General features: G+C 46.0%; 1 protein-coding gene across 5 annotated transcripts in view; it reads left to right on the top strand.

Moving 5' to 3' along the window:
- Mindy4 (MINDY lysine 48 deubiquitinase 4) overlaps window positions 1–26,608 on the top strand; it is a 112,541-nt gene that overhangs the window by 8,466 nt on the left and 77,467 nt on the right. For all 5 annotated transcript variants that reach the window (XM_078039897.1, XM_078039898.1, XM_005319168.5 and 2 more), the window contains 3 exons: window positions 4,107–4,342; window positions 7,824–8,070; window positions 13,115–13,551. In XM_078039897.1, coding sequence (XP_077896023.1) covers window positions 4,107–4,342; window positions 7,824–8,070; window positions 13,115–13,551 — 920 coding nt within the window. The remainder of the gene's footprint in view (window positions 1–4,106; window positions 4,343–7,823; window positions 8,071–13,114; window positions 13,552–26,608) is intronic.

Genomic DNA, 26,608 nt, shown 5'->3' with positions numbered 1-26,608 from the left:
AATGGGGAGAAACAGCCAAAGCCAGTGCTGGCAGGGCCCACGGCTCTCAGCCTGGGCAGCCCCGTGCTGCCCAGGGGCGTGCTGCGCTCCTGTGGTTGTTTTGCGCTCATTTGTTCCGGAGCCTGTGGCTGTGCCAGCTTCAAGTCGTCCCCTGTGCTCCCTCCTCCCAACACGAGGCATATGAGGCTATTTTTAGCAAGACTGTACTTAATAATATAGTATTTGGTTATACTAAAATTTTCCATTCCCTGCCGGTGTAAGACTTTCCTTCTTTGGTTCTGAGTAAGGCCTTAGTCTGCAGTGTACTGTGACATATCATTCAGGCCAAAGTGGGAGTTGGGTTCAGCTTAACCTAGGTGCGTTGGAGTTGGGACAGCAAGTGGCAGGCTCTTCCTTGGGTGGGAGGGGGCTTCCCTGATTTCCCCAGCCTCAGTCCTAGGCACCTGCTGTTACTGGCTTTCATGGCGCCCCTTGGGTTTCTTTTGTGTGTGTTTGTCTCCTGGGTAATAGAGTAGTCATGTGCTTCTTTAATTAGTATCTGTTTCCCCAGGCAGCCAAGGTAGTGACAGCCTCTGTTTACTGTTGCGTCCCTGAACTTCATGTTATCATCTGATGACGCAATGAGGCATCCCTTTGTGTTTGTGGGATAAATGAATGAGTAGATGGAAACGTGTCTATATGAGGGAATGAAGCCACAACCCCGTCTTAATTAGTAGAATCTTGTAATTCAAAGAATGGGCTCTCGAGAGAGCCCAGAATTACAATTCTGACTCCATCCAACCACATCCAGCTCTGTGGTTGGATGGAGTCAGAAAGAAACTTTTGATTGATCATGTATCAGAATTTTAAAAACAAGGCAATACAAAGACATCTCATGCAGAAGCCCAATATACAAAACCAAAGAAAGGAAGGCACCTTATTGGAAGTGGGGAGGGAGGTCCTGCCTTCTGGGCTTTCTGGATCAGACCCCCAAGGCCCTGTGAAGCAGTTTTTAAATCAGTGATGTAATGGGATCCCTCCTGCCTCCAGGGGGAAGCTGTGAGCTACAGAAAAGTGGCTGTCCAGGTTTCATGGTCAGTCATGGGGTACGGATTCCAATTCCCAATCCTGTCACAGCAAAGGTGGTCAAGCATTTATTTATTACTTTTTAATTTGTAATGCTTTTTTTTTTTTAACAAACAATATCTTAGCTGATTGGATTGTTATAGGGATGAGATCAAGGCTACTCCTGAGACACCTAGTGGGACCTCCGAACCACTTGGAGACCATCTAAATATGTATCGTTGGCCAGGAAGGGACTTAGGCCAGGTTTTCCTCAACAGAGCCAAGAACAGACTTTCAGGAAAATCTGTACACCCCAACCAGCTGGCCTCAATTGACAGGTGCACCCGGTTGCCAGAAATTCTCCTGTTTACCTCTGAGGAGCAAAAGGTCATGGCAGCCAGGTGAAGTCACATCAGAGGCTCAGTAAAGACGTCACACAGATGGCCTTCATCCTCTGCATCTGGGTGACACTTCCCTCCCTTTGTTTCCTGTACGTTCCTGGTTACTTTCCTGTGAGCCATTCTGGTCAAGAAAACTGCTCACCCAGGCAGCAGATATCCCACCATCCTCCATCTGCTGGATTCTGAGGCAGGAGAGTGGGCTGTGCAGTTTAAGATTTTGCACAGGGGTGAGGTTTGTTGCCCAGAAAACACAATTGTCCCTTGTGGTACAGTGGGATCTTATGGAAAATCACTTTTACCTAATTTATCAGCAGTATCTGTGCGATTGAAGTGATTTCTATTTCCTTACCATATTCAGCCTCCCTAAGATAACTGTTGTCCCAAGCTACTTAATATGTTTCCATCACACTTTGGTAAGTGCCCTGATTATTTGATTTAAATAGTAGTCATCAGCTGGGATACAATGAATGAGAGTCTATATTTTACAGAAAAAATGTGCTCATTAGTCTGCTCGTTGCATGCTGATTTTGACATTCACTCAGCCCAAAGCTAGTGTGATCCTGGAAAGCCCTATAAACGTAATGTTAATATTCCAAATAACTTGCTTTTTCTCCCGTTGGGTATATGATAGATTAAAATGCCGTGGGAAATTGAGGTTTTGAGAAATGGTGTCTAGATTCACATAAACATAGGGTGTGTCTGTTGTGAGCCAAGTGATGTGAAAACCCTGATGTATAATTCAGACCCTCCAGGGCCCTCAGTCTCCCTGATTGAGAGAAAAAGCATGCAGGCCGAAATAAGTTAAACAGATTAAATCTTTCCCTCATCTCTCTTCATTGTAAGCTTTAGACTTTGACAAATAATCTTTTTTTTTTTTTTTTTCGTCTTTGGTCTCCTACTAAAACAATGAGTAAACAAATGCCATTATTTCATTCCTCTGATATTAACCGTCTGATAAATCTGTTGAGTTTGGTCCTGGTCCATTGGCTGTGGGTCTGAGCATTCTGCGGCATGGATCACAGGAACAGGCAGGAAGGAGCTGACTTGCTCGGAGGTCGCTCTGGGCTCCAGGTGCCTGTCACATGGCTCACCACTCTGACCGCATGACCACTGGGCCCAGGTCGGGCCACCCCTCAGCAGGGCCTGGGTGGTTCCAGGTACATGGGTGGTGACTGAGGCATGGCAGCTGCTGAGGCCATCCTGTGGCTTGTGGCCATGTCTGTCCAAATCACTTGAGGGAATTTTAGGAGAAATCAGGGCTCTGATTCTGGCTATTTTGGCTTAGAGGGCCTCAGGGTGTCATGAGAATCTATATTAACTTTCAAAGAGAATATTTTAGTGCAGGCAGGGCTGCACTATCATTTATTTACAAAAGCTGCCACTAAAAGTCTCATTTGTTTATTTATTTATTTTAGGGTTGGGGTGTAAACTGAGTCAACCTGACTGCCTCTCTCTGCTTTTCATATTAACCTTCTGTTCCAGTGATCTCTAATCGCTGGTGTTTGGTGCTAAAGGGTTAGGGTACATACTAAGAAATATTCAGGCCCTAAATGCTTATGAATCTGTTAGTGTCCCTATGGATTAAGACTTTGTTTAAATCGAAGAATATATATTTTTGCTTCTTTTTAAATTTTTATTTGTTCTTTTTAGTTATACATGACAGTAAAATGTATTTTGTCATATCATACATATATGGAGTATAACTTCCCATTCTTGTGGTTATACATGATGTGGAGTTACCCCAGTCATGTGTTCATATATGAACATAAGAAAGTTATGTCCAATTCATGCTACTGTCTTTCTAATTCCCATCTCCCTCCCTTTCCCTTTCCCCTACTCCCCCCCCCCCTCCAATCTGGTGAACTTCCACTCCTCCCTCTCCCCACCTATTGTGAGTCAGCATCCGCATATCAGAGAGAACATTTGGCCTTTTTTGGGGCGGGGTGGGGGGATTGGCTTATTTCACTTAGCATGATAGTCTCCAATTCCATCCATTTACCAGCCAATGCCATTATTTCATTCTTCTTTATGGCTGAGTAATATTTCATTGTGTATGTGTATTACATTTTCTTTAACCATTCATCTGTTGAAGGTCATCTAGGTTTATTCCATAGCTTACATATTGTGAATTGAGCTTGTCACTGTAGTACACTAATTTTAAACCTTTTGGGTACATGCTGAGGAGTGGGATAACTGGATCAAATGGTGGTTCCATTCCAAGTTTTCTGAGGAATCACTGCTTTCTAGAGTGGTTGCACCAATTTACAGCAATGTTTGAATATACCATTTTCCCCACATCCTTGCCAACATTTATTGTTACTTGTAAAAGAATATACTTTTTATAAAGTTATTCCTAGGAGAAAAATACCAAAAGATTTGCTTGGGTAATCCTGGTATAATTGTTCATTGAGTTTCCAGAGCCATGCATTGGATGTTATTTTTTCTGGGATAGAAATGTTGTCTTCACCTCTGTATCCCTGCCCCCCTCTGTGGGTACCTGGCATATGTTATAGGCAGCCAGCTCTTATTTTCTGAAAGTATATACAAGTGAGTGAGAAGTTGATAAGCTTATTTCAAAGAACTGGAGTAGCTACTTTCCCACCCTTCCTTCCCTGGAAGCTGTTCACATAATTAATGTTTCTTTTCCTCTTTCAATGATAGGCAAAAGAAAATCCTCTAAAAACAAACCTTGAACTCATGACCAGATATTTTCTGGATCACTCTGGAAAAACAGATAACAATTTAACTCAAGAAACCCCGATCCCTGCACTCTCAGTTCCAAAGAAAATTAACAAATTGCCGTTGAGATGCTCAGAGACCAAGCTGGTAAATATATATGACCTTTCAGATGAAGACGCAGGATGGAGAACATCATTGACAGAAACAGGCAAAGCCAGGTATCTCTTCCCATTTACTCTGTGTATTAGTTTCCTATTGCTGCTATAACAAATCACTGTATACTTAGTGGGTATATTGGTAAGGGTGGGCTCATGGCATATAGAGATACTCCCCAATTTGCAATGGAGTCACATTCTGATAAACCTGTTATAGTTTAAAAAAGTCCTATCAAAAATGCATTTAATTCACCAAACCTACAGGACATCATAACTTAGCAATACAGCACACTGTGGAGTGTTGGTTGCTTCCTCTTGTGATTGATTGTGAGGCTGACTGTGAATTGAGCCTTATTGCCACTGCCTACTATTGAGAGAGCATTGTACTGCACATTAGTTGCAAAGATCAAAATGCAAAAATTGAAGCATGGATTCTACTTAGTGTGTATCATTTTCACACCATTATTAAATTGAAAACTTATAAGTAGAATTGTTATAGGATGAAGACTATCTATCTATCCATCTATCTATCTGTCTGTCTGTCTATCTATGTATCTATTTCAAAATAGCTTTGTTTTAAGGAGCTGGCTTATGCAATTGTGGCAAATTTATAATCTGCAGAACAGACCTGAAGGCTGGGAACTCAGATGAGGTTTCGTGTACAATCTTAGGAATTCCTTCTTTGGGAAACCTCAAATTCTGCTCTTCAAGTCTTCAATGGATAGAGCAAGGTCCGCCTACACCATTGAGAATGATCTGTTCTCCTCAAAGTCAAATGGTTAGGAATGTTAATTGCATTTACAAGGCACCTTCAGAGCAACATCTACACACAGACGACTCAACACCTGGGCACCAGAGCCTAGCCAGATTGACATAAAATTTAATCACCCCAGTAGCATAAAGCCATGGGAATGTATTCCTTCACAGTTATAGGGGTCAGGAGTTCAAAGTCAGTCTCTCTGGGTGAAAGGCAGGGTGCCTGTGGGCCCAGCTCTCTTTGTAGGCTCTGAGGGAAATTCCATTGCTTGTCCTTTCTTAGCTTCTGGAGGTCACCTTCGTTCCTTGGCTCATGGGCCACCTGACAGCATGCCACTCAGACCTCTTGCACCATTACAGCCCCTAACCTCACCACTAACTTTGATTCTCCCATCTCCTTCCAAGAAGAACTCCAGCAATGACACTGGGACCACCAGCTAATCCAGGGGGATCTCCCTATCTCAAGATCCTTAACATAATCACTGTTGCAGTGTATCTCCCGACATGGTAAAGGGGCACACAGACATACACATACATATGCATATGGGCCCTTTCACCACGTCAGGTGACAGATTAATGGATTCCAGAGACTGGGATGGGGACACCTTTGGAGTACACATTATTTAATTTCTCACACTCCGTTTCAGATATCTCTGTGATGGGACCCTGCTGTTTTCTTCTAGAGGCCAAGAGTATGGATCACTGTAAGATGGAGAATACTTAAGCTTCACAAATTGCCTAACTGAAATTCTGTGATTGATTAGGTTCAGGGGCTTTCTTTGTTACACTAAATTACAACCCTCATACCCTGCATGCAGTCAGTTTGATTTTTCTTAAGCACAGAATATAGTATTCTAAAAGGCAATTAAACCCTGTGGAATTAGAGAGAATCTGAAAAATCAGGTCTCTTGGAACTCTTTTATTTATTTATTATAATTAGTTATACATGACAGCAGAATGCACTTCAATTCATAGCACACAAACGGAGCACAATTTTTCACTTCTGGTTGTCCACAAAGTGGAGTCACACCATTCGTGCCATCATACATGTACCTAGGGCAATGATCTCTTGTATCTCTTAAAGAAAGTGAATTGGCATTCTTGATGGAACCTCTATTTTCTGGAGAACAGTCACACTCACTTACAACCTTCATACCCTACATGCAGTCACCAATAGTGGATTTAACACTACTACAACGGTCATATATGGCATGGGGTCACCAGTCATGATTTCACTTCCAGGAAATGGGTCTTTTGTTCTGATTGGCAGAAAAGCATTTCCTTTCTAAGAAAAGCTAAATCTCTGGGCATGGGTGTCAGGCTGCCAAAGGGCAGGGACCATCAAAAACAATTCATTCAAGGGTTCAGATGTGAAAGGTTGTGATGGCGGAATGAAGAAGGTGGCCTCTCCCTCAAAGGCATTTATTCAGCTGGGAGATTAAATAGTTCTGGTACAGTAAATAAATAAATAAATAAATAGCAGCAAGCAAATGGTTGGAAAGTAGTTGAAGCTCCTGAGTCTACCCAGGTACCCAACTCAGCACCTGGGTGTTCCCCTTCATTCCTTCTTGCTTCCCATTTTCTTTGAGCTCTGTCAGCAGGTCTTTGTCCCTGATAATGTTCGATGCTTGGCCCCTTCCCTGCCCAATTGCAAGGGTCTCACTTCACATTTCCCATCCCCTTTCCCTGCATAACTCCTGTGGGCTCTGCCTTGGCCTCTAGGCCTCTGGTCATCTTCTCCTTGAACTGAGATAGTGAGAGCGTTTTCCACCAAACAAGTGTGGCCAGGTCACTCCCCACAGCTTTCGGGAGAAAACCCCAACTCCTTAGGATAGTTTGCAAAACCCCACCCATGACCAGCCCCATGGCTCATCTGAGCACATCCCACAAGCTGAGGCCTGGGGCTCTCTCTTGGGGGTCCCCTGTTTACTCAATCCCTTGACTCAGGACTACCCTTCCCTGAAAGCCCTTTTGCATTTCACCAGGTGGGTTCCAGTCCCTTCCTCTGCTTGCTCTGCCCCAGTCACAGCATGCACGACTGTGGCTGTCCTGTGTGACCCAGGGCTTGGCATAGAGTGGGTGTCAGTACCCACCCAAGCCAGTACAGTAAATAGGCGAACTTACCAGGAGAGCACTGGCTTCGGAGCTGTCCAGGGTGAGGTTCCTCTTCACCTGGGTTTCTTGCTTTGTCTTTGTCTTTCTTGCTTGCTTTGTTCTTTCTCACTCCTTGTTTGCTCTCAATGTCACCTTCTTTTGTTTCTCTCTCTCTCTCTCTCTCTCTCTCTCTAACACATGCACACGCACACACACACACACACACACACACACACACACACTACGTACACACATACATGTTCCCTCTGTCTCTCAAGATAAGAAGCCACAGGCACACCTGCCCAACCTTCCCTTAACAGTTGGGGAATGCCAAGTTCACCACGAGCTTCCTCCACCCCCTCAGAGGAGTATAGTGGGGCTGTATCCCAGGGCTCTGGTTTCCCCTATCACACAGGTCCAGAAGACCAAGGATGTTCTTTAGTTATAAGGCCTGGAGGGTTCCTATTATGGATCATCATCTCTGGCTTTATTTGTTTGATTGCTGGTCTTATTTTGTAAGCTGAACTTGTCTTGATACCAAAGTATTTCCTATTCTTGACCTTTCATGAGAAGGCTAGGGATCAGCACCTATTTATGCATGGGCTTGCTCCGAGTGACTGTTGACTGTGGCTTTCTTGTTGTTAGTGGTTCCTCCTGGGGCATCTGTTTTAGTGGAAATATTCCTTTTCTGCAGACATGACAATCTTGATGGGGATGTCCTTGGTCATCTTGTATCATCCAAAAGGCCCCACCACAAAAGCAAGCCCGTGCACTTGGTTGCAGGTGAAAGCCCCACTTTGGTGTCTGCATGGGAGAGGATGGACAAGCTTCACTCTTCAGAGTCTTCTGTGGACGTGAAGAGGACCGGAGAGAAGACAAGGCCAAAGTCGGGTCTGATCGTCCGAGGCATGATGGCTGGGCCCGTGGCCAGTTCCGCACAGGTGGGGCTGCTGCTTTTTCTCCTGTTGTTAGAATGGGGAGCGAGAACTGGGCCGGAGGCACTGCCTGGGCTTATCAGGGCAGCCCCAGGACAGCCCAAGAAGGGGGAATCTGTGCACAGGGCAGGAAGATCATCTGCCTCTGTTCTCTCCCTGCCTCTATGGTCAATGACCCGTGGGTCCTTGGACAGGCTTCATCTCCTTCCCATCCCTCAGTTTACCCCTCTTGTCAAGGATGCCTCGGTTTTCTATTTCTTTACAGAATAAAAACACACAATCTCATTTCCATCTTTGGAATCCAGGAGGAGGGGACCTCCCCACCTCCAAAGAATATCTTCTTTAAAAAGATGATAGCTCAAAGGGAGTACAAACCCCAGTCCTTACACTCTCGGTTGTTCTGATTTTATTTTTTCTCTTTTAAAAAAGTCTAAAAAGTTGCATCATTATATTAATCTCCTTGAAGGAAGGACCGTGTTATGTTCCCATTAGACAGGGAGATGCCACTGAATGAGAGCACACATGTAAGAGGCATTTGCAAAACATGAAGTAGCAGAAAAGCAAAGCAACATCAAACAGCAGACTCCAGGGGAGCATCAGTCATGTCCGGGAACTGGAGCAGACCGAAAGAGCACCCGTGGCCTGTGCCCTGCCCGCTCACTCATCTGTGTGTGTGTATGTGGCTGGACACACTGGCTCTATTCTTTTCACCCCTTTAGGATGAGGACAGAAAGAAGCAGGTCCTTTCCCTGCCTCTGCCTGGGTCCTGTGGGATCTTTCCTCAAGGCTTGTATTTCTCTTGTCAGGGAGGTGTCCGAGGCCCCCTCGGGCTCTGGGATCATGCATCTTGGTGTCCAGATCAAGGGAAAGAGTCTTCCCTTTGTGGGGTTCAGGCCACAGCTTGATGTCCTAGTGACTTGTTAAAGAGAGAGAGTCATCAACTGCTCTGTGTCCAGAATGAAGGGGCTAGGAAGGTGAAGAGTTTGGAGAAAACTCTAAGATGGTGATATTTAATCTCAAGGTCTCCCTGGCAGAATGGAAGAGATTTCTTTAAATATGGAGGCAGGAAGAGCCTCCTGTTTAGACCCAGGATGGCAAATATGTGGCTTTTGGACTAAGTCTCTGTGGTGCTGTGCCTGCAGCAGACATTACTAGTTGACCTCAGTTCTCTCTTTCTCTTTCTCTCTCTAATCAACCATGGACGAGACTTTAGGACCTCCTTGGTATCTGCAGGTAGTGGCTGGCTCTCAACAGATGGATTGGAGTGGCATCTTTGATGAGCCTTATTATCCATCTTGGGTGTAGTCCATAAGCCTCCTGAGATCAGGGAATGCCATCACAGGTCCGTGGAGCCCCAGGTGTGTGCTTGCTGGCCTTCGTGAAATTGAGTGGTGTAGACTTGCTTGGTGACTCCAGAGAACACAGTTGGCCCTGTGGATCTGAGGATCTCTATCTCTCTGGAGCTGCTCATCAGTGGACCAGGTTGTTTTGGAAGAGACTGGACTAGTCCTGTTAAGGGCAAGCTACTTAGTTCATGAGGTAGGGACACGGAGATGGGGACTTGTCTGGTTGCAAGTTTAGACCACAGCATTAGTTCTGAGACTTTGCAGCTTCTTATGCTCTTAGAATTACTGAGGAACATAAGAGCTTTTTTTTATTTTTAATGTGGATTGTGTCTGTTGACACTTATTATTATTAGAAAGGAAAACTGAGAAATTAAAAGTGTTCACTTATGAAATCATTAAAATAACAGTAGTGAACGTATTATATTTAACACAGTGTATTTTTTTTAATGAAAAAGTGATATTTTCCAAAATGAAAAATTATTGAGATGAGTAACATTGTTTTACTTTTTTTTTTTTCAAATCTCTTTAATGTCTGCCTTATAGAACATAATTCAAGCCTCATTTTTGCTTTTGTATCTGGTCTGTTGCAATGAAGTGTTTTAGTTGAAGTATATGAAGAAAATTTGGCTTCAGATAAACAGTTGGAAAAGGGAAAAGGTATTTTCATAGCTCTTTTGGAAAACTAAGATATTCTTCTTTGATACTGCCCGAAAAGTATACAGGCTTTGGTTTCTTTTCTTTTTTGGGAGGTACAGGAACAATTTACTACTGAGCTACATCCCTAGCCCAGTTTTAAAAACCTGGCCTTGAATTTTCGACCCTCCTGCCTAAGCCTCTAGAGTTGCTGGGATTGTAGGCATACACCACTGTGCCTGGAAGAACTATAGATTCTTAATATGGAATCTTAACCCATATCAATAAACTTTTTATTCTTTATCAATTTCCATTGATCTTTCTTGCAATTTGAATCTTTTGTCCCTGCACGATTTAATAATGTGATGCCTTAGTTATTTGGAAAACATTACTGAGTTATACAGATCTTCCAATCAAGGACACTTTTAATTATATAAAAAAAAAATTGCATGAGAAGAGTTTTTAAGTACTGTGAAGCCCTCATGCTCACAGTGGCAGATACAAGTTTTCCAAAATCCCAGTTTTTACCTGGCAGCTTATATTTCATCACTGACAACAATGTACCATTTGTTTGCCTTGATGTGACAGGCTCAGTTTTTTTTTTTTCAAGAAATGCCTGCCAAATACCCAAATCTGAATCACTAGTCTGTCAGTGATTCCATGAAAATCAGCGAGTTTGCTCACACTCTAGAAAGCTGCCCAAGTGCTGACCACCATCCTTCACATTTTAGCAGAATGTGTAGGCATAGTTCCCATCTGGTCATACAGAAGATGGAAAAGGTGTGTGCTGCTCTGTCTAGATTGAATAAAGTCAACAATATCTAGGTTTCACCATGGATATTCTTAAGTGAAATTCGCATTGTGTTTATTCACTTTTATTGCAAGCAGATGGTGATGGAGAATACCTTGAACACCAGTGAAATTTGATGTTGTTGCCTCGACTCATGCTCAGGGCCAGCAGTTTCCCTCACTATTGCTTTGTGTGTGAAGTCAACACCCTGAAAAGGCCCAAACATTACTGTCTCAGTCAGTTTTCTATTGCTCTAGCAAAATACACGGTGCCTGTTAATCTGTAGAGAAAAGAGATCTGTCTAATCAGCTCACAGTTTTGGAGGCTGGGAGTCCAAGGTGGGGAGGGCCTATCTGCTTGGGCCTTCTGGCTGCATCACGACATGGCAAGTGGCATTGGGACAGGACCACATGTGAGAGAGGCTGCAATCATGGAAGAGAGGGATTCAGAGGAGGTGCCAGGCTCCCTTATGACAATTTATTCTTGCAGGAATTAATCCAGTGCCATGAGACCAGAATGTCCATCTCTTACAAGGGTGGTGTCCCTGTGGCCTGATTACTGTTAAAGGTCCGACCATCTCAATGCTGCCACACTGGGGACCAAGCTTGAAGCCCATGAACCTGTGGTGGGGGCACACTGAAACCGTAGACAAATCACAGTAAATAGTATGCAGGGGCCGGTAGATCCCACTTTGAGGACCAATGGACCAGGTGGTCACCAAGATCCTGTCCCACCGCCACATTCTAGCCAGTCAGTTTTGTGCAGTTGAGATGCTCTTGTAACTGTGAGGCGAGGGAGGTGGCTGGACTCACCTTACCACACGGTGTTTCTGCAAACTTCTCCTTCTAGTAATTGTTTTGGAAGGTGAGGTTTTCTCCTGGGGCTTCTGAATCCTGTGAAGGACATGGAAGGATAGGTTTCCAGATTTCCTGGAAGGTGTTTTGTGTTTGGGCCATATTTATTGGTTGCTTAAGAGAAAGAAGCCCAAGCGTGCCAGGCATTTCATCATTTTTTTACTCCTACATCAGCTCTGCACTGAGGGATAAAATAAAAGGCCAGAAGGTTTGAGTCTCGTTGGGAATGGTGACTAATGTCTCGCTCTGTGCAGGGGAGGATGCCCTGGGCAGCTTTTGGAGCAGGTTTATAGTGTCTGGTTATTTCCACTAGGTCAGAATGTGACAAAATTAGCTCTCCTATTCCAGCCCAGGCTACCATTTGGCCCTGAATTATTTCTGGACGTGCCGAGAGGTACTAAAATCAAAATCAAGGAAAAGCCCCGTAGGTTTATATTTGTCTCTCCCCACCTAATGGATCATGACAGGAGTTCCCATTTCCTCAGTTAATCGTCAATAGGGAAGCAAGGACATTTTAGTGGACTCCTTTGGAATTTCTTCATTTTAAAAATTAAGTGCACCTTGAATGCTTACGAGGCACTGGCGACTGAGCTGAGAGCTCTGTGGACGCCAGAAAGGAGTGAACAATGACCTCTGCCACTCCTGATCTACTGTCAGGGGTTGTTGACACCAGATGGAAATGGGGAGGGGGGGCAAAAAAGGGGGCACTCCTGTGGGCTGCTATAGTACAAACTAGAGCCTCATTTAATCCGCACCATGATTTCACAGGAGGTAAGTACTGCTGGCCGAACATCCCTCACCCAAAACTTGTTGGCCTGCTGGGTCTTGAGATCTCGAGTGCTTCTTTGATTTCAGTAAGAAAGCTCAGCGCCTGGATCAAAGCCATGTAACACCCGTGGTGGCGGAATTTGCCGTAGTGTCCCATAAGCAAGTACACAAGGCTTTCCGTGGCTAAGCATTCAAGTCACCCTTAAAAAGACTAGAAGCAACCTCACAACCGTGGAAAAGCATTTGCCATGGGAATCCAACAGGAACTTTCATTTCCTGAGGCTTTAGGATTTAGAAATGGCAGGCGATGTACTCTGGACGTGAGGGACAGAGAAGTTCCATAACTGTCACAGGTGATCCAGCTGGTAGGTGGGGACGCAGGAATCAGAAACGAGAGTGGCAGCTTTCCCTGTCCGCCCTCCCGCTGTCCATCAGGGGTGTGAGGGAGGCCTGGGTGCTCTGGGTTTGTGCAGGTGGGGTGTGTGAGCCTGGGGATCAGGGCAGGAGTGGGGGCCAAAGGATAGGCAGGATTTTAGGGAGAAGAGTTGGTGACGGGGACAGACATTCCTGGGAGAGGGACCATTACGGGCCAATGGGTGAAGTATTTTTCCAACTCCCTTGGAAGGGGACCCTCAGTGCCTCTATCCTTCCCATCCCAGGATCCTTTATGGAAGCGCTCTCTGAGGAGGTCCCCGGCCCCCAGCAGCAAGACCCATTCCCAGGAGGAGGAGAGTGAGAAGGTGCCCGAGCTCTCCACCCATACCCCAGCCAGTGCAGCCTCACAGAACAACTCGGCCTCCAGCAGAGGCTCGGTCTCCAGGAGCCCCCGGAGCCCGCCCAGCGAGCCATCTGTGGAAAAGTGCAAGGCCACTCCCAGCAGCCCTCCCCAGACTCCCCACGCAGGACTGTCCCACTGGGACAAGACCAGACCAAGAGGTCTTTCAGAGGACAGCCCAGCAGAGAACGGTCCCGTCGGCCCCATGGAGGAGGAGAAATCGCCCATGAGGTCGTACCTGCCTGGTGGGTTTTCCAGGGTGACCCAGGAGAGGCTGCAAAGAGCATTCAAGCGGCAGAGCAGCCAGCCCCCGCTTCTCAGGTGAGCACGCCTTGCAATAAGGTGGCGCCTTTTCAAAAAGAAATGCCACATCTCACGTGTCGTCCAGCCCCTGATGGCTTCCAGGGGCCCTTCTTTTTTTTTAAATTTCTATTTTTCGGGTATCAGGGGTTGAACTCAGGGGCACTCGATCACTGAGCCACATCCCCAACCCTACGGTGTATTTTATTTAGAGACAGGGTCTCACTGAGTTGCTTTAGTGCCTCAATTTTGCTGAGGCTGTCTTTGAATTCACGATCCTCCTGCCTCCGCCTCCTGAGCTGCTAGGGTTACAGGCATGGGCCACCGTTCTCAGTTCCGGGGGTCCTTCCTGTCCTAGCCAGTCTATGGAGTAGGCAGGGCAGGGTTGATTACAGTCAACCAGGAAAGGAATGGAGCCCAGAGGTTGCACATCTGGGAAGCCTCAGGGCAGGGTGGTCTCTCTGGTCCTTCTCACCTCTTCCCAGAGGTGAAGAGCCTCCAGCAGGTGGTCCCCAAACATGTAGTGACACAGACGGCTGCCTGAGATGAGAGATGTGGCCTGTGTTTCTAGATACAGCCACAGATTATATCCCATGAGGCTCCTTGCAGACATTATTTCTATTGATCTTACCCTATCCTTTTTATTTTTTCCACAACAGGTCTGGATAATTCCTATGCTGATTTTTAACGTTACACCAAACTTACACTCATGGAGTAAACCCCACTTGGATACGATGATCTCTCCCTTTATCATTGGGTGTGATTTATTGATATGCTGTGTAGAGTTTTTGTGCACAAGTTCGGGAAGGAAAGTGGCTGACGGTCTTTTCCTCTGGCAACAGGCTCCTGGGATTCTGGCACCTAGGTTATGTCATCAGCGGTCGCTGCTCTTCTGTTCTCTTGGGGGTGGGGCCGTGCCTCAGTGGTGGAGTGCTCGCCTGATATGGATCTTTAATAACTGATTCTCAACTTTCTTCTTTTGAAATATACTTTAAGGCTGCAAGTTTCCCTCTACATAATGCTTTGTCTGTAGCCCACGAGTTAATATGTTATATGTTCATATAATTTAGCTAAAATATATCCTCATTCCCCTGCTGATTTCTTCTTTGACCCAGGAATTATTGATACATGTATTGAGTAATTCTAAACATCAGGAGATATTTCTCTGGTTATCTTTTTTTGTTTGTTTGTTTCTAGCTTATTTCTACTCTGGAGATATAAATGTATTTTTTAACCATTTCAGTTTTTGGATATATCTGTTGAGATTTCCTTGTGGAATAGTCTATATTTAAATCTTATTTCATAAGCAGCATATGCTTAAATTTTTAATGTGGTGTGATTTTTAAAAATTTTAATTGGAGTAGTTATTATATTTACATTTTTCTTTTGCTTAAAAAACTCTCTTTTAGTGCTACATTTTTTGAACTAGTTTTTGTTTGGAGGTGTTTTTGTTTTACCTTTATTTTTGAAGGTAGTTTTAATGGGTATAGAATTCTAGATGGATGTTTTGGTTGTTGTTGTTAATACTTTATGTCACTCCATTGTTTTAGACTTTCACCATCAATGTTGGTAAATCAGTTCAGTTTTATTGCTCTCCTAGAGGTAATGTGACCTCTGACTATTGCCCTATCTCCAGTTTTTTCTAAAACTTTTTCTTTTACTTTGATTTTCAGTGGTTTGACAGTGATGTGGTTTTCTTTGATGTTTCTACTTGGGATAGATAGAGCTTCCTGAAGTTGTGAGTTGATATTTTACATCAGTTTTGAAAAAGTTTTGTCTATTATCATTTTATTTTTAAATTTTTTTGTTTTTTTAAATCTTTTTAAATTTTTTATTTATTTTTTATTATCATTGTAAATACTGTTTTTATTTCATCCTCTCTCTTTTTTCCTGGGACTTTAGTCAAAATATATAATAGATCTTTTTACTGTGTTTATGCTCTATAACTTTTAAATATTCTTTTCTTTTTTTTTTTTCATTTTTTTCCCTTCCTCTCTGTACTTCTGTCTGGGTATTTCTCTTACTCTACTTTCCAGTTCATGTTTCTTCTCTTCTATGATGTCTAGTATGCTGTTAAACTTATCAAATACATTTTCAGTTATTTTTTTTCTATTCTTGAATTTTTATTTAAAAAGAAAGATTTCAGTCCTTTGAAAAATTCTCTTCATCTCCTTTATTTTATGGAGCATATTTTTTATCTTAAAACCTCAGTTACCTAGTAACTCTGATATCTGGATCAGCTCTAAGACTGCTGTAATGGTCGACTTTTCTTTTGCATTGCGATAATTTTGTCCTGTTCTTTTGAGTTTCCCATCATTTTGATTGAATTCCAAATGTTGCTTATGTGTAATTAATTTAATATATTAAATCCCCTTCCTTAAAGGAGATTAATTTCCTTTTGGTAGGTAGGTAGTAATCTCTTGCTCATCTTAGACGCTGTAAAACATCTTCTCTCATTTTGTCATTTGTTTAATAACTTTGTCCGTCATGTCATTTAGTGAACAGAAATCTTTAACTTTGACATAACCAATCTCTCATTTGGCATTTGATTTATATTTTTAAAGTCTACTTTATGAAGTTCTTTCTAGAAGTTGGATTTCAATGATATTCTCCTGTTTCCTTTTTCTATTAACTTTGCAGTTCCAGCCTTCACGTTTATGTATTTCATCCTTTATCTGCTGGGATGAAAAGATTCTTCTATTTTTTTTTCCTAAGTGAGACTGTTTCCCAGCACCTTTCCCATGGATCGTGAGGCTGCCGTCTGCCTTCACTGAGCTCTGTGTCTGAGCCCCCTAGTCGGTTTCCCTGGTCTTCTTGTCTTCTTCCCCTGCCCTCCTCTGCCCTCCTTTCTGAGCCACATGCCCCCACTGTTGATTGCCTGGCCTTGTGGTTATAGCTAGGTATCTTGATGGGGCCAGTCCTGCTCCTCCTGTTCTTCGAGGGTTGGCGTAGCTACTTGCGGTTCTGATTCTTTCCACAAGCCTTTTTCTGTTTCAGTTGGCCCAACACCACAAGCTTGTTCTGACCAGAGGGAGAATCTGCTGGATCCCTTGCTGGGAAGGCCTTGCTCCCAACCATCTCACCACCATTCCTTTCTTGTCTGGACTCAGAGTGGTTTTCTTTGAATGTCTTGGCCTCCATCCTGTTTGACTGTTTTCATGTCACCTGTCATTACTGGAGATTGTTCGTCTATTTGTGACCTCCATGAATGACTACAGGAGTCAGGAAAGCAGGGAACTTTTCATGCCCTGCACTTAGACCCGTGCCACAGTTATGCTCAGTCTGACCTTGACCAATACCACCACTGTGACCCCTGACCATAGAGAGAGCAGCAAGACCAGGAAACGTCAATAGTGGCCTATTTTGTACAAAACACTTTGTCTTTTAGATAAATTTATTTGTTTAATTTTTATAAATTAGTTCCACATAGGAAATGCCATTATAACCTCCATTTTACAGAAGAGGAAATTCATTCAGAGAAGTGACTTTATTTGCCCCAGTTTATTTATGCATCTAGGAAGAGACAGGGTAGGCATTTGAAACTAGGAAACTGGCTCTGGAGTCTGTGAACACATGAATTAATGGTGCTACCTCTCTCCATGTGTAAAAATCCTCTGCACAGCCTTCAAATGGTGATCAGCCTCTGCTTGAACACCCTAAAAACAAGGAACTCACTGTTTCTATGGCACCTTTGTGTGATTCAAACTATTAAAAAGTCTTCTTCAAGTTGGGCGCGGTGGCTCACGCCTGTAATATCAGTGACTCCGGAGGCTGAGGCAGGAGGATCATGAGTTCAAAGCCAACCCAGAACAACTTAGTGAGGCCCTAAGGAACTTAGTGAGACTGTTTCAAAATAAAATATAAAAAGGGCTGGGGATGTATGTGGCTCAGTGGTTGTTGTTGTTATCACTTTATGTCATTCCATTGCGCCCCCTGGGTTCAATCCCTGGTACCAAAAAAAAAAAAAAAAAAGAAAAAAAAAAAGGCTACTTTACACAGAGTTAAAGTCTTCTTGCCTCTGATTTCATTCAGAGAAGCTTGTTTTGCCCTTCACTGCCAGAACACGTTGCTCCGGAAAAGGGAAAAACATCTTAAACCAAACAGGTGGGGGCACATTCTCAGCCTGCAGGCATGTGAGAGAGTGATCCAGGTGAGTAGCATACTGACCGCTGCATCAGGAGGCCTGTGGCTTTGGTCTTTACCTTGTCTGCACTTGTCCCCACACTCTAGTTGACACTGGTTTGATCATTTTCTTTCTGAGCATCAGTGTCTCTGGCTGTAAAATCTGGGCAGTGGTAGATGATTTCCCAGTACACTTTCAGCTCACACATCTTGCTGGCCTGAGATTCTTACTTCCAGAGTTATTCTGAGCCTTCTGTATGAAACATCACATATATTTCCTGAGTACCTTCTGTTTACAGGGCACTTAGGAGGTATAGCACGGGGGCTCTGGAGTCTAACAGCCTGGGCTGGCAAACCAGCCTGCTGTGACTTTGGACCAACTGCTAAACCTTGAGAGATGGTATGAACTTTGCCAATCTCAGGTGAAGTGTGACCAGGGATGTTTAACATGTTCAGTAGGTTGACCTTTGTGCTGATCAATCAGCACTCATCTCTGTGACTCCTTTTCTTTTTAAAAATGTATTCTCTATTTGGTAGGCATCATGCTGAGCATGCGTATATTTTATTTTCTCATTTGCTCTTTCTAATGATCCATTAAGATTATTATTGCTGTTGTTTTTATGGGGGGGTTTGCATTAAATAATTTGTTTTCCTCCTCCCAGGTTCTAGGTAAATTAATGAAACAAAGGATCTAGGGAGATTGGGGCTAGATGTGGAATCTTTGCAATTGTTGAAGGCTAAGAGAGAGGAAGAGCATGTTGTGGCTGGCCCAGGGCAAGGCAGCCTTCTGCAGTGCATCTCAGTCTAGGGCCGGTCCCCTCACTTGACTGCATGGTGGGAGGGCAGCCTGGAAGAGGAGCTCACTCCTGAGAGGACAAAGGGCCAAGCCTAGCCTGCTCCTTTATTTTAACTCAATTCACCCATCAGATAAGTCATACTTCCTCTCTTAGGGTGGAGTTAATGAAGGGGAGGAAAATGACCAGGAGAGGTAGACCCATAAAGCTCTCTCCAAGCTCCCAGAAATCTCTAGGAGTTGGCAATAATCCAACAATTATTCTCTCTATTTCACAGAAACACGAAACCGAGGCAGAGAATTTAAGGAACCTGACAAGGTTCTGACTGGGTGGAGGCAGATCTAAGGCTCACATTTTGGAGGGTAGAGTACAGAGCTCGCTCTCGTCCCTCAGCCAGGCATCTTTTTGCAGAGAACAGACTGCATAACTACACCCAGTGCCCTTGATTTGAAACCAGGGCTCAAGCAATCCCACTTGCTAAACATCTGCACTCCCTGTCATCCCCAGTCCCACCCCATCAGTGTCCTTTAATCCCCTGCTGTTTATTTAATCCAATTTGGTAATCTGGGTCTGTCTGAGTCCTAGTGTGTAGCGAGTCTTGGGAGCTCCGGCAGGTGAGACAGACACGTGCATGTATACTACTTCTAAAGCACAAGAAAACACCCCAATTTATCATAGTTCCCTTTGTGATTTTTTTTGACTTTATGATAGCACAAAAGCAATATGCATTCAGTAGAAGCTACACTTAGAATTTTGACTATCTAGCTTTTCTGGGCTAGCAATATGCAAGATCCTCTGACTCAATGCTGGGTGGTGCTGGTGATCATGAGGGGAAACAGTTGGCGCTCTGCCGTGCGCTCTACCCAGCTGTCCTGTGATGCTCTGTAGTTTAGGTGGATTAAATGCATTTTTGACTTGCAATGTTTTCATTCCAGGATGGGTTTCCTGGATGTGCCCCGTCGTAAGTCGAGGAGCCCCTGCACAGTGAGATGGCATTGGGACTGGCTCACACGCACAGCACCTGCTCCATCTTGCTGCCCTGGGGAAGCTGAAGGGAAGGTGGCTACCTCCACCAGGCTGGGCCTTGCATCAGGCTCAGGACAGCCATGGAGGGCATACAGGGACAGAGGCGGGGGAGTGTGAGCCTTGTCCTGGAGGGAGGTTGCAGAGCTGATTGAGGACATGACCTGCTAAGATGTCAGGAGACATGACTCTCTGTGAAGTTGGGCCTCAGGTTCTCATTCATTAGGTCCGACACCAGGAACTGAAGGACCATTTTCTGGTTTGATTTTTGTTTCTCTTCTGTGTTCTTTGATATCAAGAGATGCTAGAAAAATATGTCCCTTGGGCTCCCCACTCTGGGGGGTTGTAGCTGTTTGGGGACAAATGTCTCTTGTCACTGGCTCATCAGGGTTGCCTTCTTGGGTTCCTCCTTCCACCTCTGAGAGCTGCAGGGGCTCTGCCTTGGCCTTAGAGGCCCCCTCACCCTTATCCTCTCTCTGCCTCTTATGGTCATGTGGTGTGGCGGGCAGGGGCCTTCCTCTACACATTTATGGATCTCGCTATCATTCAAACACCTGGCTTGGAGTAGCCCCTCAAGAAACCTTAGGTGTAGGACCTTGAGCACGGAGACACGATTCTTTACATACAAGTCTGCAGAACCAGGTGTTCCTAGCCTGCTTGTTCCCAGTGGCGCTGTGTGCGTTAGAGGTTGTTTGCAGGTGACCCCACTTATGTCTCTTGCAGTCCTCTTTTTCCACCTGCTGGCCTGTGATTGTCTGACAGTTCCTGAGTGTGGGTTCTGGACCTTCAGATGGCCAAGGGACTCTGCCGGGATCAATTTGCTGCAGGCCAGCTCCAAATGTGTCCTGCTGGGTGTCTGACAACTAGGATGGGGCTTCAGATAATGTTTGAAATCAGGTGCAGGCTGCAGGAGTTCCCGCCACTGGCGCTCTGCTCAACCTCCCACGTTCCAAAATTGAAAAGGCTTGTTGTCCTTCCTTGGGGCTCAACCTATGGGAGATGGCCTCCGCCGCAGCAGCCCAGGGTCAATGCCACTGGACAAACCTGAACCCTCTCAAGTGGCTTGTGCCGGGTGCCTAGGGACCCAGGGGCACCAAGATGTGATGGCTCAGGTGGGGACGCTGAGACTTGGAGAGGGGCCTAGACCTCTCCTGGGTCACATGGGTCATTAGTTAGGAGAGGGGACCCGATGACCTGACAGCACAGGCAGATATGGGGTGTGTTGCTTTTCTATTGCTGGTGTTACAAACTGTCATAAACCTGAAGACAACATGCAGCTGGTGTCATACAGTTCTGGAGGGCAGAGGTCTGAGATGGGTCTCGCTGGACTGAGGTCAAGGTATCGACAGCACTGTGTTCCTCCTGGAGGCTCGGGGTAGAATCCATTGGCTAACTCTCCTCAGGCTTCCATCCTCTGGATCGCCCCCTTCTGCTTCCCCCTTCCACTGCTGCGGACCCTTGAGATGACACTGGCCTCCTGGAGAACCAGGCTACTCTCCCCATCTGGTCAGCCGACAGCAGCCTTGATTCCATCTGCAGCCTTACTATCTCCTTGCCATGCAGCCTAAGTGTTCAGGAATTCTGGGACTAGGACGGGGACCCTTTTAGAGGAGGAGATGATTATTCTACCTACTACAGAGAACAGCTGTTTCTTGCTGAATTAAAAACATTTTATGTGTGTGTGTGTGTGTGTGTGTGTGTGTGTGTGTGTGTGTGCAGCTTTTAAAGTGTCCACCTTCTGTCCTCTTGGTCTTCCTTCCTACCACTCCCAGAGTGTTTTTGTGGATTGACCTCAGAGGGTTTTCCCTCTGACTGTCTTAGCTACCTCTTTTTTAAAAATTTGGGCCCTCTGTGGGCCAGGAAGCAGAGAAACCCACAGCCATGAGATCCTGGGGACAACAGGAGTGGGCAAGGGCAGCATTCTGGCTACGGGGCTGCCATGGTGGGTCCAGTGAGCTCAGGGTAGCTGTGAATCTTGTGAGCATTAATGAATGGATTTCATCTCAGGCAAAATTGGGTATTTTCTCAGGATGCAGCTTTCAAGTCTCATGCAGTCCATGGAATGGAAGTTTAGCGTTGTTGGACCCCCCACCCGCCCCACATTTTCAATGGAGTGCTGTAAAAAGCAGAATGGAACAGATGCTCCTTCAGGGTCTATTTAAATTCTTAACTTCCTAGGCTGCAGGGCTGGAGAGGCCCTGAGACTCTGCTCCCTTCATTTGGTGGATGGGGAACAGAGCCCCAGAGTGGAGGGGAAACCATTTGGGGCTTGGGCAGGTGCCGAAGGGGCCTCAGTGAGCTCTGCTTCCACTTTCCAGTTAATTACAGCCTCCGTCACAGCCGCCACCAGCCCACGTGCGTGCGGTGTCCTGTTCATGGGTCGGCTCTCTTGGCTTTGGGTAGGCTTGCTTTCAGATCCTCAGTTCCTGAGGAAAAACAAATCAGGGAAGAGTGATAGGGAGCCCTGGGTGGGGCTGCTGCTTTATAAAGAGGCAACCAGGGAAAATCTTTCAGCCAGGGGGACACCTGAGAGGAGGAATCCGGAAGGAAGACAGGGAACAAGCCCTGGGATCCCTGGGAGCAAAGGGGAGGAGGGCCCAGGGCTTGGAGGGCAGCAGGTTGCAGCAGGTGGCTTGTTTGCTGTGACAGGAGCAGAGGGGAGAGAGTGAGAGAGGGAGCAGGGTTCAGGGTCAAGGGCCTGGGAGGCTGGGAACCTTTTGTAAAGGTTATACCCTGGAGCATACCCAGAGGTCACTGGAAGTGGAGCAGAGGCAGGCTGTTATGCAACCTGTGTTTCCATAGGATTCCTTTGGAATTGGACTCCAAGAGGCAAGTGTGGAAGCAGAGAGACCTGTTGGAGAGGCCTCTGCCATAGTCCAACAGAGAGCTGATGCGGCTGGAATCAGGGCAATGACAAACCAAGTGGTAAGACATGGACGAGGGTGTAGATTGGTAGAGGGGATTGAACCCAGGGTGCTCTACCACTGGGCTACATCCCCAGCCCTTTTTTAGTTTTCATTTTGAAACAGGATCTCACTAAATTGCCCAGGCTGGCTTTGAACTTGAGATCCTCTCTGCCTCAGCTTCCTGAGCCTCTGGGATTACAGGTGTCTTCCACCATGCCTGGTTTAGGACGTAGCTTCTGTATCTACCCATCTCCCATCGGGATCTGCCCATGGATTAGATGTGCTGTGTTAAAGAGGAAGTAAAGATGACTCCACTCCATTTGTCTGAATAGCTATAGGAAGGAGGTTGCCTTTCCCTAGAAAGGTGAGAGATGGGGAGAAGAAGGTTTAGGCGGGGCTCTTGGGCTACAACCCAGCTCACAGCTATGGTCCATCATGCTGCTTGCTATTGGTCCAGTGGTGTTTGTTGACTGGCCTCTGTTGTTGAGGCCAGTGAGCAGAGAGCTGTCCAGTGGTTCTCTATGCAGGCACTACTGCTGCTGTTGTGGCAGGATGGTCCCCTTCTGGCCTTGGGGTCTTCCTGATGCTGATCAGGGACTGTCTCTCACACAAGGGCTGTTACTAAGGCTCCAGGTAATCAGATTTCTACGGTTCTTAGGACAAGGAAAGCAATCCTTGCCTTGTCTTGAAGTCAAACACTTATTTTCCCTGACTGCCGGCTGAATTCTTCCTTGATCAGGGACCTGTGTCTCTCTGGGCCCCTGGGAACCTGTCTGTACATGAAGCATTGGGTGCACTGCTCTACAGCTCCTTCATCTTGTACTTCCCTTACTCTACCTTCTACACATGAACTTGGGCATACCTAGGCTAAACTTCTGGCTTCCCTGTGACCCAAGCATCATGATCTTATCAGCCGAACTCTGAGGCTCATCTTGCTGAAAGATGAGCTCATACACCAAGCCTGTTGACTTTGGAGACCCTCCTAGACTGTGGGTGCCTCTGAGCTCCTATAGATGCATAGTAAAAATGCTCTGGGGCTCAGCAGCCTGGCAGTTGCATAACCTAGAGCATGCGGGTCTGTTGCAGGAGGCCAAGTGACCTGTGTTCCTTGTTGCAGGGCTTTGAGTTGGGAGGCAGGCTGATGGTGCAAGATTACGTTCTGCAGTCTCTGACCCTTTGCCTATCACTTGCTGGATAATTTCTGGCTCTGGTCAGGTTCCCAAGAATGGTGCTTCTCAGAATGTGGTCAATCCTGGCCCTGGAGTCTCTACCTCTCCTGGGAACTTGTTAAAGATACTCCTTTTCTGACTAACTGAGTAAGAACTTTGGGGGTCAAAGCCAGAAACTTATGTTTTACAAGCCCCCTGGGTGACAGAATATATGCCAAGGTTTGGAAATCAATGTCCTGGGAGTATATTCAGAGGCATGTCTGTTTCTGGGGGGATGGAGGAAAGTAGAACAGGGCAGGGGAAGGAGCTCAGCAGAGATGTGGGGGCTCAACCCAGTCCCAAGGGAAGATGTGGATGGAGCATGAATTGTGCCAAGGGTGCTCCCACTTTTAAGCAAGGGGGTGAGTTTTCTGTTCTCCTATGTCAATCATTGGCTATGGGCTGCCTAACCTGGGGTGGGGTGGGCAGTATTCAGCCTCCTAGATGATTTTGGGGGAGAGTAATTCTCCAGAAAAGGGAGCAGCTCTGAGCCCTTGGCAGCTGATACCAACAGCATCTGGGTGTGCCAAGTCCAAGGTATCTTGATAGGACACCAGTGGTTTCCACCTCTGTTCTCACCATTTCTTCTATACTCATCCAACCTCCAGGTGTCACAAGAACAATAAACAAGCTTCAAACCCCATTTGTGGATGTCACCTTTGGTGACATGGAGCATAGGATGCACTGGTGGAGGAGGTCAAAGGACAGGCCAGGTTTAGATAGCAGAGGGGGAGACTGGGACAAAGCCCATTTCCAAGTTCATTGCCCGCTTCTCCTGTCATGACACTGCGGTCCTATTTGCAAGAGTGATGTGTTTTACCCATCCCTGTCTTTGTGTCTGGGTCATGTTCCATTGTGTCAATCAGACAGGAGGTGACTCTTAAGCACCTCTTGGTGTCTCAGCTCTGCCAGGCCCTGGGGATTTGAAGTATGAGCCAGCTCCCTGCCTCCAGAATCCCATTGTGAAGCTCTATGGGATTGAGTGGTAAATTGCAGCTGTTGTGGTTTGGATATGAGGTGTCCCCCCCCCCCGCCCCCAGAGATCTTGTGAATGCAGGATCACTGAGAGGTAAAATGATCAGACTATGAGAGTTGTGACCTAACCAGTCCATCCTAGTTTCGATGGACTGTGTGGTGACTGTTGGCAGGTGGGGTGTGACTGGAGTAGGTGGTTTACTGGGAACGTTCCCTGTGGCCCTTTCTCCCTCCTCTCTCCTCCTCCTTCCTGGCCACCCTGAGCTGAGCAGTTGTCCTCCACTGGGTCCTTCCTACCCTGATGTTCTGCCTCATCTGAGGCCCAGAGCAATGGAGCTGGCCGACCATGGGCTGAACCTCTGAAACTGTGAGCCAAAATAAACCTTTCCTCCTCTAAGTTGTTCTTGTCAGGTATTTTGGTCAGAACAGTGAAGAGCTGACTAACACAGTGGAAGACCAGGGAGCAGTTAGGGGGTGTTGTTGAGGGGGCAGGAGAACCTGGGCTTTGGCAGTTAGTGTTAGATGCAAAACAGTTCCTTGTGAACTGGTCACATTGAGTGATAAATTGCAGTATGTTTAGGTCACAGACCCAGGAGTAGGTTGACGTACTGATTCTGCTGGGGGGCGGGGGTCTCTGTAATCTTGAAACATCCCTGGCCCCAAAGCTTCAGTGCCTTTACCTTTGTCCAGCCAACAGTCAATTCCAGGAATTTAAGTCCCTCTGACATTGAGACACCTGGCAGATTTTTTTTTTTTTAATTTTTGCAGGAGACTGGACAGTAGGTGGCAGCAGATCCTCATCCATCCTCAGGGTTCTAGGGACAGTCTGGCTGCCCTGGCGTAATCTCATTCAGCAGCACTCAGGAGGCCTGGTTTCATAAGCACGGGGTGGGTGGAGGATGAATGAATCCCAAACCCGCCTGAGGCCTCCAGTCCCTCCCAGGAGCCCCCAGATCAGGAGCAGAGGCCACAGACCCACGCCTGCCACCATCCGGAGGAGGAATGAATACCACCAGCTGGGGAGGCTTTAGTGGAGGATGTGGCATTTGTGGTTTATCGATTGCTCCCTTTGCTGAGCATCTTGAGTCTGACAACATCTGTACCACAATGGGAGAAGTAATGGGTAGAACTTCCATTTTAATTTGTCTCTGTACATTATCTGGACTTTATGTCAGACTATGGAGGTTCCAAGTCGGCTGCCTTTTGAGGTACGCAGAATACGTGTTGCTGTCCCACCTTCCCACCATCCCATGGGAACACATGGCCTGCCTGGGCGCAGCCTCAACTTCAAAACATATTCTGGGGACCTCTCTTCTGTGGCAGGTACAGCTTCCCTGCACCACACATGTTTTGTGCTTGGCCCATTCATCTCCCCACTTCTCAGCCTAGGACCACATTTTACCCTACACGTGTGTCCCAATCCATAGCACTGCGCCATTCCTCTCTGAGAGATGAGTGGGGACAGCGGGAATGGTATTATGCAGATTCTTTTTTTCTGGGTGCCTTTTTTCTCACTATAAGATGCCTGTCTGCTGTTCTACCAGATAGCTTCCCCTGGGCCCTGGCTATTGGAGGTCCCCAACAGAGACCTAGATAGAGGTCAATAGGTGAAAGATGAGGGTGAGTAAGTGAGGCATCTAGCATGCAAATTTAAGGAGACTGTCACCCCGAGTGTTCTTGGCTGCAATGGGGAGGGAGCACCCAAGAAGGAGGGGCCCTTGAAATTCTGCACCCCAGGGTCCTTGCTTGTCTTATCTTCATCCAGGCTTAATGCTTCTTCTATATTGTTCCATCAGTATCATAAACAATGCTCAAGGTAGAGTACTGATTTAATAACTCATCTTTGCTTCTATGAATTTCCTGAGGTCTGGAATGGGGCCTTATTACCATAGCCCTGAGCTTGGCAGCAACAAGTACTGAACAAATGAGAGAATGCACCTTAGCAAGGATAGTGGAAGGGGAAACTTTGCTGATCTGTCTGGGACAGTATCATAAAACCTAAACTGGCACTCTCTTTAATAGAATTGGAGCAGTTAGAACTTTATCCTTG

This window comes from Ictidomys tridecemlineatus, chromosome 2 (assembly GCF_052094955.1).
Source record: "Ictidomys tridecemlineatus isolate mIctTri1 chromosome 2, mIctTri1.hap1, whole genome shotgun sequence".
Classification (NCBI taxonomy): Eukaryota; Metazoa; Chordata; class Mammalia; order Rodentia; family Sciuridae; genus Ictidomys; species Ictidomys tridecemlineatus.
This window is presented reverse-complemented; position numbering and strand designations above follow the sequence as displayed.